Source organism: Colletotrichum lupini, chromosome 9 (assembly GCF_023278565.1).
Source record: "Colletotrichum lupini chromosome 9, complete sequence".
Lineage (NCBI taxonomy): Eukaryota > Fungi > Ascomycota > Sordariomycetes > Glomerellales > Glomerellaceae > Colletotrichum > Colletotrichum lupini.
Genome location: NC_064682.1, coordinates 2,678,677 through 2,696,394, shown reverse-complemented (window position 1 = coordinate 2,696,394; position 17,718 = coordinate 2,678,677). Strand labels below are relative to the sequence as shown.

At 43.9% G+C, this 17,718-nt stretch overlaps 2 protein-coding genes across 2 annotated transcripts; both read left to right on the top strand.

Moving 5' to 3' along the window:
• Nucleotides 1–1,801: 1,801 nt before the first annotated feature.
• CLUP02_16674 (uncharacterized protein) lies at nucleotides 1,802–3,310 on the top strand (the record flags this gene model as incomplete). The annotated part of the gene is made up of 3 exons (XM_049295592.1): nucleotides 1,802–2,209; nucleotides 2,266–2,774; nucleotides 2,827–3,310. The coding sequence occupies 3 exons, from the start codon at nucleotides 1,802–1,804 to the stop codon at nucleotides 3,308–3,310; spliced, it is 1,401 nt and encodes a 466-aa protein (XP_049152739.1).
• Nucleotides 3,311–14,817: 11,507 nt separating this feature from the next.
• CLUP02_16673 (uncharacterized protein) lies at nucleotides 14,818–15,669 on the top strand (the record flags this gene model as incomplete). The annotated part of the gene is made up of 2 exons (XM_049295591.1): nucleotides 14,818–15,303; nucleotides 15,352–15,669. 2 exons carry the CDS (start codon nucleotides 14,818–14,820, stop codon nucleotides 15,667–15,669), a joined length of 804 nt encoding a protein of 267 aa, XP_049152738.1.
• Nucleotides 15,670–17,718: the final 2,049 nt, after the last annotated feature.

The window sequence follows — 17,718 nt, the reverse complement described above, 5'->3', positions numbered from 1 at the left end:
GCCTCCTTTTCACTGGAGCCAAGGCTTGGAATACCTCAACAACCAGCTGCGTCCCTACAAATCCACCTTGGCTCAACTTCCTCCACAATCTACCTACTATACCGTGCCATCTTACCACTGACCTGGAGAATAGATTGGAGGTCTGTTGAATCTGAAGCGAGATATATGAGCGTTTTCAGATCATTAGCGACTTACTAGACGGTTCAAAAGGGACATGAGGATGATCAGTTGCCCTGATATCTGTCACTTAGAAACATGATGTTAATCGTTTGTTGAATAGGAAACGTTATATCAAGTTCTCTGCAACGGTTTGTCCCAAAATTTGAATGGGTCAAATATCGCACTGGGAAGAGTTCGACAAATTGTCCGGAAACAGGCTTGTCGCTCCAGCTGTCTGGTTACAAGGTGCATCGCCCAGGCAGGAGTCACTGCAATGGCATCGGAAGCGACCCACGTCAAGTTCACCTTCCATCTGAGTACGGAAGACAGTCTCGCGAGACCTATCCAAAAAGGAGTCCCGGAATGCCTAACACGGAGTTTACGGAGGCTGATCGAATACTCCGGGCGGCCTTTCCCTTGAGATCAGGCCTGTCAGAACTCCATTGCCCGGGAGCGTGCACCGATCACAAATACAAGAGTCAGACTCAACCTTGACACCCCAAATCTATGACTCCCGTATTCGGAAGCCCGACCCTATTCAGCTTCAGTGTTTTGGCACCTGCGTTCTTTTCTTGCCCAACGAGACCGGACGACGGCCGACTCGGAGCCCGCGAGCCAGAGATGTAGAATGGCGGCTCCGGGCTTCTTTAGATCTTCTGAGAGTAGGAATGGGCAGCAAAAGTCTTTTGGCTTCGTTTTCGCTGTTCGGTGATGCTTAGACTCAGTTTAATCGCGCTAGCGCTGTTCGTCTGAGACGTTCGAGACGAATGTTCCACTCGTCCGATACCCCACGAGAGAACGAAGGAGCTCATGCACTGCGCTGCGCCAACGGCCAGAAACCGTTCCTCATGGCACGAGCACAAAGGACCAAAACATTCTTGTCAGAATCTGCCGCCGCAATGAGTCGTCTGGAAGCTCCAACGGAAGTCGTCCAAATTGGCCCTTAACAAAAGACATAATGGGCAAAACCGAACAAAAACCTTCGGTGCTTCCCACACCACGTACCGATTATCTCGTTTCGACAACACCCTCGAATCGAAGCAACAAACACTTGATCTGGAAGATGGGTGGACCCCTGCAGCGTGACAACCTCTCAGACTCGGGATTTGACTACTTCAAAGGTCATCCCCAGTTGTCGGAAAGTCCAAGGAGATCGCGTACGTGATCTCCCGATTGGCTTCAGCCTTTCGCTTCCGAAATGCAACCATTGAGAAGCTCTGCCACGGCTAACGGGAGTTTCCTAAGTTGTATGTGACACCTCCATTCTCTGCCATGTCGAAGTAGCCTCCTCCCCTTACCCATATGTCATTAACCTCGATACCACCGTACAAGAAGGTCCAACATTGAGTAAGAAGGAGAATACGACGTATCGACCATTTCCATTCCAGAAACATGACATCACGCATCACCGTTACGCTTAATTGTAGCAAGAGGCCCGCTAATTGCCGATGGCACGGACATTGGTTACAAACGATCCAGTTAAGCTTTCCTAAGCTTTTCTTCAGTCCAGACACAAGCGCCAACCTTCTTGGCAGCCTCACTCGCCAGGCCAGGCGCACCACACCAACTTCCACACCGTTGCCCATCCTTGCTGTATTTAGAGTTGGGGAATCTGTGTCATCCGATCAGATCCCAACTCAAGATGCAAGGTTGCATTATTCCGCAGCAAGAGGCGAAGAGAGAAGTGCAGCAACATAAAGCTTTTGGGTGGGAAGCACTTTATCATCCGAGGACTTGTGCGTTCCTGTTCCTGATCGTCGAGGATGCACATGTCTCCCTCCCGCATGACACCTTCAACCAGACTGTCAACATCTCACCGGTCACCATCAAGATGATGGGCGACTCAGAGGCCGCCGCGGCCGTCGCGGCCGGTCGTGTACCACCGGAAATCAGCCTCGCATACTTGGAGGAAGACAGAGACGGGCCTTCGATGGATGCTTCAATCTTTATGTTCGCCATAACGTTGGTAATCGTCAACGGTCGCGCCTTTTCGCGATTTTTCCTACGGAAAAGCTTTGGAATAGATGACACATTAGCAGTGATATCTATGGTAAGCTAGCCGGGCAGGTCTCACGGAGAGAGCATTGAAGCTGACAACGGCGCTAGGCAATGTTCATAGCCTTCGTTCCATTGTGCATCATCCTCATCAACATCGGCTCTGGTCGACATTTTGAATTCATCCAATTCGTCATGACCCAAGATATTCTGGAAGAGACAGAGATCCTCGACTTCACCGCCCACCTGATCTACACAAGCGCCCTCTTCGTTTGCCGGTTTTCGGGTCTAGCGTTTTATTACCGAGTGTGCGGCGTCCACAGCCGATTCCTCCTCGCAATCAAGGGAGCCGGACTATTTCTGATCGCCGGCTACATCACACAGATGCTTCTCATCATCTTCCACTGTCTTCCCGTGACAGCGATATGGCCGTACGAATGGCAGTCACAATTCAACCAGTACAAATGCCTTCCATGGGGTTTTGTCTACGGAATTAACTCGGCAGTTTCGTTGCTTTGCGACTTTGTTCTTTTCGGAATACCCGTAGCGATGTTATGGATGTTGGAAATGACAAGAAAGAGGAAGATTCAGCTTGCTTGCATTCTGCTGCCCGGAATTTTGTGAGTAGTGGCTAGCTGGCCCTTCGACCGTACACTTACTGACCACTCATAGTGTTGTCGCCATTTCAATCGCCCGTCTCATTTTAGTTATCAACGGTCAATGGCAACCAGACCAGTCATGGATCTACAGCCCGCTTCTCGCCATTGAAGTATCCGAAATCGGTGCGACGCTCATCGCACTCTCCATCCCAGGATTCAGGCCGTTGGCAGAAGAGCTTTTCAACAGAGTAGTCGCAAAGCTAAGGCAGTGGTTCCCCAAATTATTCAACAAGCGCCGGCGGAATTCCACGGTGCACCCCGACTTATGGTACGAAACACCACCATGGCAACAAGACGGGACACCGATGACGGGAGACTTCAAAGCAAAGGACCTTGAAAGAGTCGTTGGGTTGGAGCTGAAGGAAATTCGGAGCCCCGACAAGTCTCACCCAAGTCCTATCGACAAGTACGCGCAATCCAGTAAAGGCAAGGCAAGACCTGAAAGCACGAACATCTGGATGTTTGAAGACCCGGTCAAGGACAAGGATCGGATGTGATCTTGACCACGAAAACGAACACGTCTAATGCCTGTTTGGCTCATCTCATATTGAACGGACAATTGGTTGGGGAGAAGGGGACGGGCTTTGCGAGTCAAACACGATCACAACACGAACAACTCAGCACACGAATAGGCACAGCAAAGTAGACAGACAGTCAGGCGCAAGCACACTACTGCGTCATGTATACGATGAATTATGAAATACCATTATCATTGACAACATTCCATGTTTCTGCCAAGCTGTATCACGATATTGTAATCGACGAGCCGTCTGGGGTAGCCAAAAATCGCCTGGCAAGTGGCAATTTTGCGCGACTGGGCAGTTCTTCCGGAAGAACAAAACAAACTCAGCCAATCGCTTGCCATGCCGACAGTCAGCATCCCAAGAAGACCAGACACCTCAAAACGAACAAAAAGACACTTTCGATGGTGAAAGCTGAAGCCCAACTTTCAAGATCGACGCGCCAAATGTCGACGGGCTTGTAGGGGCCAAGATGAGCAGAGTTCCGTTCTCACACACGCGCCCACACAACTCCCTTCAGCTTCGGAGGCAGGCACTGCAAGGTAACGGAATCATCGTATTGGGAAGCACTATAGCCGCGGATAAGGGGTCAGAAGGAAGAGCAGACTTTCGGTCTTATTCGCCAAGCTGCGTTACGGATATTTGAGTAGAAGCTTGCTGGGCGGCTTCCCCCTTGGAGATCTTGCAGGGTGAACCCAACCGCGAGAGACCACAAATTTGACTAGCGGGGCCTTACGAAAGCTTATTTCGACGATGGTGGTTGTGCGCGGGTCTCTCCGCGTTTTCCTCGCTGGGCTGCATATTGGAGCTGGGACAATCCCTTCTATCCGGCTTGCATGTGTTCCCCGAATCGAACATTTCTCCGTCCATCTGTCACGTCCACGTCTACATTCGTTCCCTTTGACCGTCCACCCCGTCCACCCCATTCCATCCAAAGATTTTCCGGCGTCATCCATTTACCCGCCATACGCCGAGTCGTCAACGGTGTTGCAGAATTGGAAGACTGATGTGGTTTACTCATCAGTCAGTAGGCGCATCCCATCTCGATGGATTTGCTTGACGGACACGAGTGCGTGCGGTGTCTCGCCTGGAGTCGTGGGAGATGCCGCGGAAAGACGCACGCGCGGTGGAGCTCGGACTGGATCATGCGGAAGGGAAATGGAATGTCTTTGCACACTTTGGCACATTGCTCTTCATAACCCACTAATCCCGTAGGTATGCCCGTGGCAACCTACCCAGGTGGAAGATTCCCCCTTCGATGGGCAGAAGATGTCTGTCAATAGGTGTGCGACACAGGGAAGAAGCTCACAGAGGCCAACTGCTGTTAGGGTCTAAAAGAGGAATTACTAAAATCTGCCCTTCCCTCGAGGTATACTACTAGCGCTCTATATATACCTAAGCTGCTCCTTTATTACTTAGTCCCCCTCTTTATACCCCCCTAAGCTATCCCTTAACTAACGAGGCCTAACTAGTAAGGCCTAATAGGGTGCTCCCTCCCCTAGGCTTCGTCTTAAAGCCCGCTTATAGTTCGTATACGCTATATTAATCTCTTACTTAAGAAGTCCTTAGATATATAGTACGAAGGTAGGTATAAGTAGCGCCCATTAGCCTAAGTATAGACCCCTTACTCCGGATAATAGCCCTATAATTCTATACCCAGGTCGCTCCTACTTATAGGCCGTCCTTACGACCGCCGGTACTTAAGCAATCGTCGCCCCACTTTTATTTACTAATATTAACCCCTTTTTAAGCTATTATAATTCCGAATTCCTTTTTTCTTTTTTTATCCGTAGTTATCCTTTTTATATATAGTTTTTTATTTTTATTAGCGTCTACGCTACTCCCTCGTTATATAAATATTATAGCTAATAAATATCTCTTAGATCCCTATTCTCGTATACTCCCCGTACCTAAGTAAGTCTTTTTTAGAGTCGTTCTGTAGTCGTTACTAACTCGTTCTAATATAACTATAGCCCTTAATTATAGCGTTACTATTATTAATAATAAAATAGTCATTAGTACTATAAGTACGCCCAGTAGCGGCCGTAATAGCGGTCTATTTAAGAAGCTTAATATTCCCTTTACTCGCCCTAACCTCGTATATATATCGCTACTTATATACTACTTATATTAACTATTATAAACTCTTATTAAAAAGAAAAAGAAGGCGAACGCTAAGAAGATCGGGGTCGGCTAGGTACGCCCGCTCCCCTACCCCGCTTACGTTATATATAAGGCGCTCGATCTAAAAGCCGAGTATTATAATTAGCTAGGTTAGTAATTTATAGCCCCTAGTTCGCTCTTTTATTTAATACTTCTTTAGGATTTAGCGTGCGTTATATTAAATATATTATATAAAACTATTTTTATAAGGATACGGTAAGCGCTTAGCGCTATTATTACTCCGTTGCTTTTCCTAAATATTATATTAATAGCGTCTTAGGTCCCTAAGTCCGTAAAATCTATAGTACGAACCTTTTAAAGTACCGCACTCGCTTTTAATAATAACGTTTATAATTCGGAGGTTTATTACTCCGTTATTACTCTATTATTATTACTACTCGGGTTACTAATATTACTCTATAGCTCTAGTAAACCTACCGAATTACCGTTAGTAATACGCAAAGGGTACTTAAGCGCGCTAATAAGGAGGCCCGCTCGACCCCTATTATTAATAATAACGATAATAAAGTAGCTATAAGCTCCTCTCGTATTACGTCTTCGTCCCGTAACGACGTTATAATCGCGCTACTTTATACTATTTATAATAAAGTACGCCGCTCTAATAATATTCTAATTAATATATAGTTACCCCGCCTACGTTCCGTATTCGTAACTAATTATTTATAAATTCGCTAATAGTAAGGAAATTATTTTTTCCGTAACGACCCCTAGGATAATAGCTAGGGCGGCTCTTCTATACGTAAGGGCGGTCCTTTTACGTATTATAAAAATTAGGGAAACGGTTAGTAGTTAGCGCGTTTACGCTACTTAGTTATAGCTATATAGCCCCCTTTTTTTATTATTAGTAGCTAGTTCGTTACGTTATTAAGCTCCTTAGGAACTAAGGCGCGCTACTTAATTAAAACTCGTTCTTTATATATACTAATTAACGCTACGTTTTCGATATGCCTAGCTAGCTCTTACGTATCTTCGTCGCTACTATATCCCTTTTACTAAATTAGGTATTATCGCCTCCTCTTCGGCCCTTTATATTATATAATATCTTCTACTTCGTAAAATAGCTCCCCGTCTATATCCCTAATAAGTAAGGGCTTCCGAAGAGCTTCCTCGCAGTATTAATACGGCTTAAGTAAAAATATATAGAATATATCGTATATTCTATACTACGTTAATATGTCTAGTTAGTAAGCGACCCCCGCCGTTCTAATTATTAATTTAACTTTAAATAGGCCTAAATACTTATTAACTAACTTCTAGCTAGGACGCTACTTCCTAATATTCTTTTTTAATAATAGTACCTAGTTACCTATTTTATATAATATATCTATCCTAGTTTTATTAGCTTATTACTTATACGTCTCGCGTACTTTTTATATAAAGGGTCGTAGAGCTTCTTAGTTAGCTCGTAATCGGGCCGTACGCTCCTTAGCTAAGATATTTTATATACTATCTCGAGTCCCCGTTAAGATCGATATAAGGTACGTAAATAAGAACCCGAGTAGGGCCTTAGTAGGCGCTTTACGGATTACTAAGTACTAAGTATTATTATATATAAACTCGGCTAAGTAAAGACGTTATGCCTAATCCGATTAGTCCTAGGTATAAAAATAATAAAAGTACTACTCTAAGTATTAATTTTACCGTTCTATCTAACCGTCCGTTTACGAATAGAACGTAGTACTAAGACGCCTCTTTATTATTAAAAAGTAGTAAAAATAAGTCCAAAACTTACTTATAAATAACGACCCCTTATTAAAAACGATCCTTTTAGATATTCTAAACTTAATAAAGATCTTTACGAATAAGAGGTCTACGAATCCCTAGGCTATAAGGGTCGTCCTCGTAGTAATATAAACGCTATACTTCGTAAATCGGTTTACTATAATAAGTACCGCGTCGTAGGGGCGCCTCCCGATTAATATAATCGATATAGGTAAGCCCGTAATAAAATCTAGTAATATCTCTTATTATAACCTAACCGGGGTAGGTAGGGAGCGTAGTAAGCTATACGGCTTATAATAATAAAGCTTCGTCCGCTAGTATACTATATAAGTATTAATATAACTTTTTATATCCCTACTTACTCTATTTTAATAATAATAGCGTTTTAATAGTGCTATCGTCCGCTTTATATTATAATATCCTACCGTAGGTATATTATTATATACTTTAATAACCTCCCTTTTTAGCCCCTTATATAGTAATATATAAGCGCAGCTACTATAGTATAATAGCCCTTTAGAGTCGTATACCTAGCTCTATTATTACTTTTTTTTAGTTAAGCGAGGCCGTCGGTTCTTCTTAGTTTACTACTTATCCTTTATAAAAGCGTCCTCTTATTAAGTAGCCCGTAGTCGACCTATTATTAATAACCCCTCCTCGCTAAATACTATTTCGAGTACTCTTATTATATTAAAGTCCTATAAAATAAGTAGCTCGTAATTTATAGTTTTAATAATAGGCTTAAGTAGCTCTCTAAGTACTATACTATAATTTTAATACCCTAGGCTTATAGCCCCGTTATACCTTTTAAAGTGCTCCTCGGAGTTCCCTCGAGCTAGAGCTCTTAACCTCCTTCGCTTACTTCTCTATACTACTACTAGTTCCGCTTCTAAAACACTTACTATCCTTTTTACTTAGGAGCCGCTCCCGTAACTCGTCCTTATATACCTTATTATTATAACTCTAAGGGGCTCTTATATATTTTTAATATTATAAAAGTCTTCCCTTATTTTTAATAATAGCTCTTTTACTCTATTATCGTTATTACTTTTACCGTAGTTAGGTCTTCGTAATAGTCTATCCGCTAGGTTCTTTATACTTAGCTTAAACCTAATCTCGATATTAAATACTACGAGTTCGTCTAGCTAGCGTAGCTATTTCCCGTTTAGTCTCTTTTTTATATTTAAGAACTATAGGTTAAAATAATTTATAAATACTACGACCTAATCTCGGCTATAAGCGAAGTAGTATTACTAGTTCTTTAGTACGTTTACGATAGTTAGTAGCTCCGCGTCTCTTATACTATAGCGGCTCTCCGTATCCGTTAATTTCCTCGACTTATAAGTAATTAAGTACTAATTACCTTTAATTAATTACGTAATTACTAAGCCGATAGCTCGAGCTAAAGCGTCTATTTATAACCGTATAGGTAAAGTAAGGTTAAAATATTATAGTATTAGCACGTTAATAAATACTATTAATAGCTTCTTAAATAACTCTACGGCTAGTATTAATAGCTCTAATTATCCCGGTTTTACCTTCCTTAGTAAGTCTATTAAAAGTGCCGTTATTTTAGCGTAATTACTAATAAATTTATAATAGAACCCCGTAAATCTAAAAAACGTCTATATATCTTTAACGCTCTTTAGAAATAGCTAATTTATTATAGCTTTAGTACGCGCGGGTTCTATTTTTATACCTTCGTTAGATATAATATACCCTAAGAATCCTATACGTAATATATAGAACTCGTATTTACTACCGTTTAGATATAGGTTCTATTACTATAGTCTCTATAGTACGCTACGTACGTACTCTTTATACGCTACGTAGTCGTTACTATATATTAGGATATCGTCTAGGTATATAATATAGATAGTATCGACTAGGCCGCTCAGAACGTTATTAATATATACTTAGAAAGTCGCGGGCGCGTTAGTTAGCCCAAAAGGTACGACTAAGTACTCGAACTACCCGTATTTAGTATAAAAAAGCCGTCTTCTACTCATCGCCCTTAGCTATATATATATAATAATACGCGTTCTTAAAATCTAGCTTTATAAAAACAGAGGTATTAAATAGTCTATTTAATATCTCTCTAATTAGCGGTAGTAGCGTTCTATCTTTTTATATAATTTTATTAATCGCTCTATAGTTAACGTAAAGTCGCAGCTCTTTTCCTTTCTTAAGTATAAAGAGGATAAGTACTCTTACTGGGCTTATAGAGGGGTATATCTAGCCCCTAGCCTCTACTTTTATTAAATAGTCGCATAGGATCTCGAGCTTATAGTTCGATAGCGAGTAAATAGGTCCCTAGGGGATAAGCGCCGTGTTATTTAGCTTAATATAGTAGTCGTGCAGTACTCTATTTAGTAACAAAATAGCCTTCTTTTCTAAAAATAAGTTATTAAAATCCTAGTAACGTAGTTTCTAATCCTCGGCTACGCTTGCCGGTATTACGTTACTATTTATAACTAGGTTAATTACGATATGCGCGAGTATTATTAAAACTAAGTTATCTAGTAGCCCCTTTTTTAGGGCGTCTAAGCAAATATATCGTTCGTAAATTAAATACTACCACTTCTTTTACTTTTAACTAATTAGCGGGTCGATATCCTCTAGCTAGGGGAAACCGAAAATAAGTATAAGTACTATAATATTAGCTATTACGAAGCGATATAGCTATGTCTCTATTATATAGTCGCTATTAGTAATTCGAAGCTATAAGTAATAGCTTCCTAGCGTCTCTATCTATTTACCCTCGACGTTTACTAGCTATAGTAATAAGTAAATTCGTAAATTAGCATTAAAGCTATTAAGTAGCCCGATACTAACTACGTTCCCTTTTACTCTTAAATTAATAAGGGCGCTTAGCTTCTCCTATACGTAGTTTAGGTATATATAAGTCGGGACGTCTAAGCGCCGCCCTTATTAATTACTAGCTACTCTCCTTACTAAGATAGTATTCGAGCTCGTTACTAATCCGCGCTACTTAACTAAAGTAAAATCTAATTAATAACTAGCGGCCTTATGCCCCTTCTAATTATATCTATAATATATAACGCTCGGGTAGCTATTAGTAAAGTACTTAGTTTTACCGTAATTATAGTATTACTAATACTACTCCCGCGGTTACGGGTAATCCCTTATAATATAGCTAGTCTCCTTATAATTATAATACGTAATATCCTTACTAAGTAAGTTACGGCGTATTTTTTACGTATTTAACTTATTAGCGCCCTAATATCTTCCTACTAAATCGTTCGAGTTTAAATTAGAATATTACCTAGGGAACGTTCGTAGGCTCCTTATTAATAGCGAGGATTATTTAATACGTCTTATTAATAATACTAGTTATAAGCGAGTCCGTAGAAGTTCTATTTATAATATTATTACGAAGTATAGTTCGGGCCGTAGCTTACTTATTAGCGTAGAGATCCTCTATTTCTCTATTAGGATATATTCTAATTCTATCTCGAGCTTATTAATATAGCTAACGAACTCGTCGACTTTCTCTTTTTAACTTTATAAAGTACTATTTAGTCGTATACTCGTTACTATTCCTCGGCTAGCGGGATCGAATAAGTTATTTTATAAAAAGGTCTTTAGTTCTTCTTATATAACCTAGTCTATTATAAAACCGGGGGTCCTTTAGTAGTTAAAAATATAGTATATTTAGGAGGTTTTTATACTACTACTTAGGTAGCTAACCGTATACGCTACTTTATTACGGTCTATTCTTATTTATTAAGCCTATAAGTTAAAGCGATAGTAATAGTTAAAAAAGAAGCTCTATAAATCCCGTATTAATTTATTAATATATAATAGGTTAGAGAGGGATAGCGGTCTAAATATAAACGTTCTATTTACGGTACTTACTTAAGTCGGGAGGGAGCTAGTAAATAGGGGCTTAGGTAGTACGAACTTATTACTTTATTATTACTCGAGCGGCGCTTTAGGTACGGCTTTACTTATTAAACTATCCTTAGTCCGGGGGTTTATATTTCTATTTATATCGAAGCTAACGTCCGAGGCTACTATAACTAAGACCATAGCCCTTAGCGCGGGGGCCGGGCTATTTAAAGAGCTCCGTAAATATTTTAAATCTACTTATTTTCTGCGTAGGCGCTCTTTATATATTATAATAAGGATTTCTTTTTCTAATTATTATTCTTATTCTTATAGTTCTATTAGCCTATTACTTATCGTTCGGTTTAGGTATTAGTAAGTAAGGGTAAGAGGTTCGCTATTTTATTTAAAATTCGTTAATACTCTTAGTAATACGGTCTTTTTATATTACTATTACGTTAATAGTCCTATTATACTTTATTCTTATATCGTTTACTAAGGAGGAGGCGACTCTAGGGGGTCTAATAAAAAAGAGTTATCTTTTTTTTATTATCGTAGCGCCGACTACGCTCTCTTATTACGTCTCGTTCTTATTAGTATTTTAAGCTTCTAGCCTAGTCCCTTTTATAAGTAAAGATTTTAGACTATTAATAAGTATATAATATAAAAAAGAAGCTTATAGAGGCTAACTACTATTAGGGTTTAAAAAAGGAATTACTAAAATCTACCCTTCCCTCGAGGTATACTACTAGCGCTCTATATATGCCTAAGCTGCTCTTTTATTACTTGGTCCCCCTCTTTATACCCCCCTAAGCTATCCCTTAACTAACGAGGCCTAACCGGCGAGGCCTGACAATGTCTAAGCGGATGCGCCAAGTCTCGAGAGTTATTAAATTATAAAAGGTTCTCCGTATCGAACGCGGTGTTAACCGCGCCTTTATAAAGCCTAATTAATCGTTACCAGATCCGATCCGAGGAGTTCTGTTAGTCAGTATTTCGAATTGCTATTAAATTAGAGATAGGCTCTGTGACGGACTTTTGGGTTATTACCCCGCCTTACCTGCACGTTTAGGTCGAGTAAAGAGAAACAAGTCCTTGGCCCGAGAGTTCTCCATGGCTTGACTCGTTTGGTGCATCTCGAGGAGAATTCCCCCTTGTTTCATGTTTCAACATTCTCTCAAGAGCAGAAGAAGGGATGACCCTCGGCACCCCCACACCTCTTGCGTGATAAACGAGGTGCCCCCTGGAAGCGCATCTCAGGAACCATCCACTCGGCAACCCATGATCAAGAATTTGGCATTGGCGCCGTGAATCGCGCAGTGGTAGCGTGTTCAAGGAACTGGTCTCGACTTGTTCCCGCCTGACTGCTGCCTTCCTTGCACTTTTTCCCGCCTCTCTCCTTTCCCCCTTTTCGTCCATATTGTCAAGAAACTTTACAAGAGCAAACCCGCCAAGCAAAGGCCAAGCCGGTACCACATACTCCCTTGGCCATTCCCTCCATGCCTCCCTCATACTTCATCCTCTCTATGGCTTTCACTGGTGGAACAAGCTTTGGGCGTTTCTCGGCGCTAAATAAGCTTGCAACGCATCCGCCTTCTTCCCGTTGTGGGGTTCCTGCAAAGCCTGCATTTCCCCCCTTTCAACCCCTTGTCCAGCTTCCTTTTACCGCTGTCGTGTACGGGGTTCTTCTTTGTTGGACTGGGACAGACGGCAGGCATATCCCTTCTAGAAGTGTAGGCTAGCTGGACGATTTGCGCCGTTTCGGTTCTTTCCTTCGGGTGTGGCGGTTCAGAGAACGAATCTTGTTCACGTTGTTTCGTTTCGTGTAGCGAGGGAGACTAGAAAGGATTTGAACCGCAGTGAGGCCCCATCCTTTCGGCGAAATGTTTCCTGGGTTGTGATGTTTCCGGGATTGTGTGACTTTGCATGTGGCCTTTTCGTGGCTGGGTCTTGGCGAATGTGAGGGATCTGGTGAGACGGCCTGATAGACGTTGATTATGAGGTGCCTGTACCCACACCGGAAGTTCTTGTGGAGGCAGTTCGTGTGAGACGTATGACAGATCTGCGGGAGACTCGGAGTTTAGGGTTGATTGGCAGACTGGCGCAGCCTTTCCACGAACTCTTATCCCATCAGCCACGGAACTCCGTAAGATTCAAGGCTGCGATATGATGGCTTCGGCATCCCACAGTCTGCAGATGATGAGATATAAATGAAGTAATGTCCGTTGAAAGCTGAGTCTTTGCCGCCTTGGCAGCTTGGCGACTAGCTCCTCGCCGTCTAAGAATCGACGTCGCCGAAGATGTATCCCAGAACAGAACTCACGCCGCAGGTCGCCGGTAGCCGGCGATGACGATCTGAACTTCATCTTTGTCTGCGTAAATAGGCGGGTCGACCCACCTCAATTGACTTCGTTCTCGTTGTTCTTTGACAGAGTCGCCAAGGCTTGGCAACTACGGCATGCCGAAGGTGCCGTCTACGCTGTATTGAGGAATTTACATGACGCAGTACCCCGACAACAACTCTAACTCCAGCTTCGAGCATGCCTCAAAAGAGATGTATTGGGCCTTTTGTTATATTTGCACCCAATCCGGGATTGTTTACGAATTGGGTCATCTTTTGCCTTGATGGATGTGCGGTTTGAGAAGTCGGCGATGTCAGGTCTAGTGTTTCTCGTGGCGAACTGTCTTCGGTCGTCAACAAGGGTTTTCATTGTTAGGAACTTTACTAGCCTTTGACCATTCATGACGAGTGGTTGTGTTCTATCTTCTAATCCTCGTTACAAACACGAATATAGGTTTACATCTGTTGTTTCAGCAATGCTGGACTTTCCAATGAAGGAAAGCGGCATTTGTGTCTTTGAACCTCTTACTGAGCATCAGTATGTTTGCTTGGTCTCATTTGCCATCAGACAATGATAGAACCACGGTCTATTTGTTATACTCCGTTCAATTAGACTGGTGAGTTCAGACAAACCGCTGCGAGCCTGGGGATACATAGCCTCAGGTTTTACTGAGAAAAGATTTAGAGTGAGCCCACTTTCACCCGAGTCTAAGCATCAAGCTAGCTTCCAGCTTCACGACACAGTTGAGATGTAAGCGGAGGACATCCCAGGCGCTTTACAGAGAACCTCTCATTGTTGAGGAGGGTTGATTGGGGCTTTCCATAGACCTGTTGCCATCATTTGAATTTTGTTGGTTATTGTCTGCGCAATAGAAAAGTGGAAGACTTACAGTAGTCCGGCTACCTTACCTGCTGACTTTCTTCAACATGTTAGCTATATTACATGAGAGTGATGACGCTATCTTTCCAGCTGAATGTGAAAGGTGCACCACTCCATCTGTCTCCCGCTGATGCAGGAATACGCAAAGGGCACGAGGTGAATATAACTTCATCTAAACCACGTGACCATCCAGCCAGAGGCCTTCTACGCGAACTGTGAATTTCCCGTTGTTTACGTTTTCCGCCAACAACGCCGTACTGCCCTGGATGTGCGTCTCACTCACAACACCAGTCGCGTGACCAACTCATCTACTTATTGCATTGCACTGTTGTCCGCTATCCGAATTTTCGCATTGCGAGTCATCGTAGCCTTAGCGCACCCAAATTCAGGTTATAGCCATCTTCAGATATTCTACGGTAAGCTACGGCCTCATCCAAATATTGCGATTAATGCTTGTCTGATGTTTTCTTGCCGTACAGTGTCGTCCGAGCCCCTTGTGTCTGGAAAATGCCTCCAGTCACCCTTCTCACCACGCCCGGGGCGCGCAACCTCAATCACAAGGTTCTTGCCAAGATTCCTGGGCTCCTGTTCCTCGATAACGGCGACTTCCTTCTAGGCGATGAGATGTCATGCGCCATGTTGCTGGGAAAGACGATGAAGAACGACCGCAAGCTCCCCAAGAACCCGAACGCCATCAAGTTCTACATTCACAGAATCTCCAAGAGGCTCTATGGCCTCATCCTGGAGGCGAACAATCATCTCTTCGAGCTCAAGAAGGGAAACACCAGCCTCCGTCGCATCCTCAACAATCACCGCCAGCAGGAGTTCTGGACCTTTGTCTTTGGCCAGCTTCGAGTGAACCGCAGATGGGACGTCTTCACTCCCCACGGCCCGCAGGTCGAGGCCCTCCTTGACCGCTTCTGCGACGCTCGCAGACATTATCTCCTCGCCCGCGCTCCCAACGCCGCCGACGACGAGGCTGCTAAGAACCCCGTATTCAGTCCCATGCTCGAGGCCTTGGATGCTTAGATCGTATCCAAGGCCGAGTTGATCGGCTTGTTCTACGCTATCCCCGATGACTCCGACCTTCTGTTCGCTCCGTCTCCTCTAGGCCGGGCCCTCTCGCCTGTCGACAACGCCATTGCCAGCGCCGCCACTGTCGACAAGAATAAGTCCCCTGACACCACTGCCGAGGAGCAGGAGAGTGAAGAAGACGATACTACCCTTAACAGTTCTCTTGTGACGGTGCAGCTCTGGGCCATCGTCCGGCCCATCGTGAACAGGGAGAAGGAGAGACTTGGCCTTCGCACCTACAAACGCCACGAGTTGGCCGAATTCCTCCACATGAACACCCAGTAATGGCAATTAGTATGAACGGGTTTCATATGCGTATGGCACTAGAAATGGAGGATGGACACGGTTGGACATCACTTGATAGGATTATGCAATCCGGTTGTGAGGGTTTTGGTTCATTACCTAGGAGATCTACGCAAATGCTGAAGCTTTCTTGTCTGTGGGCCTCTTGATGAGATATGAAATACAGCTTTGGATGAGTGGGTAATTATCCCGTAAAACACGTCTGTCGTAGGCTGAACGTTCCACCTGATTGTGTACTCCCAAAAAGGCCTTTTGACATCTCCATGACTTATGTACGATATGAATGGGCTAATTGTTGCTAAACAACCTTCAAATCCATCGTCAAAGATGCTGCATAGGCCATTGTGTTTGAAACCAGATTTGATTAGGCCCCTAGCTTTCCATCAACAAACAACCAGGGAGGACGTGTCGCCGAATCTCATCGTGGTTTGACTGTCGCGTGGTCGACTAGTATCCTAGGCTGCAGCGACCTGAAGTCGGAGTGGGGGTACTTATGTCAAGTTGACTGAGAAATTCGCAACCCAGGGGAAGGGGGGCAGGTTAGAGTCGGATGGTGCAGATGTAGGGCCCCACTGCATGAATTGTCGGCGCCGGTAGCCCCCTTGTACCAAATTGTCTCTTAAGAGCATGGGTTCGAGTCTTCATCGAAGCATTTTTTTGGGGAACTTTTCGGGCCTGACGGATTAAGCGGGGTACCTATACCTACTTGATCGGTAAATTTACACAGCCCAAGGGAAAGGGGGCAGGTTATCAGCTGGATGATGCAGCTGTTGGGCCCCTCTGCATCATTACGGGCGCCGGAAGCCCCCCAGTACCACAACGATCTCTCAAGAGGTCGGGTTCGAGGCTCCATAGGAGTAAATCCTTTCTTCCTTTTTTTGCTAGCAAAGACAATGCCGTGATCCTGTTTTCCAGCGATCGCGAGTCGTGATAGAGACACTTCAGCTGATACAAGAACCCGATTGATAACCATCCTCTCCTTGGATGTGAGATGATTTTTCTAGCAGCAAGAACTTTAAGAAGCTATATACTCTCATTTGACGTGCGACAGCGACTCTCTCTTCTCCCGGCTACTTACGGCATTTCCATTGAGCAGGTGGCACACAAAAGCTACGAGCCGCAGAAGCAGGACTCTTCTTTGATCTAGCTGTGGCTCAACACACCTTTCAACTGTGCTGTCAATGGCTGATTGTTGACAAGAGCTTGGTCTGGGCACTTCTTGCAGCATCTATCGTGGATTCATTGTCCAGACCAAAGCAAAGTAATGCCCCCCCCCCTACCTCATTATGCTGAGCATCAAAGGGTATCAGGAGGCGGCGGCGTGTCTCACAATCCACAAGATATAGCCAAAGATGACGATAATAGAAGGATCCAAAGTGGATTACATTAGGCTTTGGCAAAGCCATGTTAGGACACATCACTTCGTCGTTGAATCAAAGTGGTGGAGCGAGAAAGATGACAGTTCGACTAAAGTTTGTGGATGCAGCGCCACGCCAGGGCCCGTCCCAATCATTGGACGCGACACGTCCCAAAAGGGTACTCGCCCCACCTTTGGTGTGGACCCAGTTGTGAGGGCTGCCCCTCCTTCCCACGCAACGCCGTCGCAGAACTCCCGGCCTACCACACGACGTAATGGGCGCGCGATGCGCTTCAGTTGGGAAAGGCTCTATGAGTTTGATCATGTTGGACCGATGGACAAGATGCCGCCATAGGTTAAATCAAATCACTCAAGTCCATCACAAGCTCACTTGTCTCACAGAAAGTGACTAAGGCAGTCTGACTGTCTGTGAATACGGAACACCGTAGTCATCTCACGACTCTCCTGGCCTTCATGGATGATATATTCCCAGCCGGAAAACTGCGATTAGTCATCAAGTTGGCAGCAGTATTGACGTAGAGCTCTTGGCATGAGATGCCTCAGATCAGCATACCAGCAAGAGATGTTCAGAGCTCTGGGAGCAACCCAAAGATAGCAGTTTTCTTGCCGACGCCCATCAAGGAGGGGACCAATTCTGGCTTGTAGAGCCTTAA